The sequence below is a fragment of the Malania oleifera genome, chromosome 2 (assembly GCF_029873635.1).
Source record: "Malania oleifera isolate guangnan ecotype guangnan chromosome 2, ASM2987363v1, whole genome shotgun sequence".
Classification (NCBI taxonomy): Eukaryota; Viridiplantae; Streptophyta; class Magnoliopsida; order Santalales; family Ximeniaceae; genus Malania; species Malania oleifera.
This window is the reverse complement of record NC_080418.1, coordinates 23,221,785-23,223,433: the sequence shown is the minus strand read 5'-3', so window position 1 is coordinate 23,223,433 and position 1,649 is coordinate 23,221,785. Positions and strand designations below refer to the sequence as shown.

Genomic DNA, 1,649 nt, shown 5'->3' with positions numbered 1-1,649 from the left:
AAAACCAGTCATTCCATACAAAATTATCACTTTTTCTCCTCGCTGCCTCCCATGTCGTTTTTGTGAGAAATTACCGTCAGAGGCGGGCTTCAGACGAATATATCCTGCCCACTTTTACGAGCTGGCACATTATGCAAAATTTCCATTGTTCTATCTGCACCAACCAATTCCAGTAATAAATCAAAGTTCTAATTGTTATTCAGCCAGCAATCCTTAATATATAGTTTCTTGTTTGAAATATCCTCAGTACTCACAGATAATGGGCTTAATGTCAGCCACCTATCAAACATGAGGCCAATTTCGTGACATGCCCTTTCACCCTTCTCCTTCCTTTTTTTAATTTTTTTTATAAAAAAATATACAAATATCGATATAAAACTTATCACAACTTAAACCATAAGGCAGAAAAGTGGAGGGGAGAAAAAAAAAAAAACCTGCACACAAAAGATCTCAGATTCACAACTCACAAGAAAAGGAGAGAATATATATATATATATATATATATATATATATATTTAAAAACAGTAATTAACATACACGAAGCTTCATTCATAGATAGATGCGCATCAAAATCATACATAGACACATAGCTAATAGTACGAGAGAGCTGATTAATGGGTCCATCGAGGAAACAACATATGTAGAAACCACTTATCGATGACGCCTTCGAGCTCTTATTGTATGTAGTTCATACAAAAGCACCACAATATAACTAACTAGGTAGCTAGTACTCCTAGTTCAGCATAAGGCTATTTTAATATATATGGCTCACGCAGCACTGAGCAGAGAGGCGTCGAGATCTTTAGTGAGTTTGGTGACGAAATCAAGGTATCGATGGGGAGGAGGAATGCTCTCACTGCGCCTCTCGTATTCCAAAGTCCATTTCACCACTCCACCTTCGCCCTTTGGAATAACCTGAATGACGACGTTGTACACTTTGTAGTCCTTCATTGGGTCTCCTTCGAAAAACACCATCCTCACCGTCTTCTTCTCGTCGTCTATTGTCACTTTCTCCTTTCCACTCTCCACTTTCCCATCTGTTTTTTTTTTTTTTCAAAAAGAAAAAAACAAAAGCAAGAACATGTGTAAGTATCAAACTAATTATACATTCAAAAAACAATTACATAAAGCATAATTAAGAAATAAGCTCAAGTAATTTAGAGAGAGAGAGAGAGAGAGAGAGAGAGAGAGAGAGAGAGAGAGAGAGAGAGAGGAAGTTAAGTAGTGCAATATTTGTCTCTTAATTGCTACTCCCCCAAAGGTAAAGTTAATTAGGACAGGATTTGCGAACTCGATCGATCAGACATATTCAAATTGTGTACGTGGGAATTTTCTTGCAAGAGTTAGAGCCTACCAACAGCCACAACGTAGGTCCAATTCTTGATAGAGCCATCAAGGTGCCAGTCGCCATGATGCACCTTCACATCCTGAATTCTCTTAGAGCACTTGCCCGGCAAGTGGTGCATCTTCCCCTTGAATATGTCATAAACTTCATCCGCCGGAGACTTCACCTCCACTTCCGCCACCAGTTCTCCCTTCAGACCACTCATTTTAATTTTCTCGGCAAATTAAGAGCTAGTTAATGAGAGAGAGCTGGCTAGGAAGAACTAACTAAAGGCCAGGCTTATAGCTAGCTAGCTAGGTAGGGA

General features: G+C 38.9%; 1 protein-coding gene across 1 annotated transcript; it reads right to left on the bottom strand.

Moving 5' to 3' along the window:
• Nucleotides 1–528: 528 nt before the first annotated feature.
• On the bottom strand, nt 529–1,649 carry LOC131149843 (MLP-like protein 28). The gene is made up of 2 exons (XM_058100608.1): nt 1,355–1,649; nt 529–1,037 (listed from the first exon to the last, which is right to left on the bottom strand). The coding sequence occupies exons 1-2, from the start codon at nt 1,548–1,550 to the stop codon at nt 769–771; spliced, it is 465 nt and encodes a 154-aa protein (XP_057956591.1). The 5' UTR covers nt 1,551–1,649; the 3' UTR covers nt 529–768.

Coding starts and splice junctions, on each gene's coding strand:
- LOC131149843 (XM_058100608.1), bottom strand. CDS start 1,550: ATGAGTGGTCTGAAGGGAGAACTGGTGGCGGAAGTGGAGGTGAAGTCT. Junction 1,038..1,354: donor GACCTACGTTGTGGCTGTTG/GTAGGCTCTAAC, acceptor AAAAAAAAACAG/ATGGGAAAGTGGAGAGTGGA.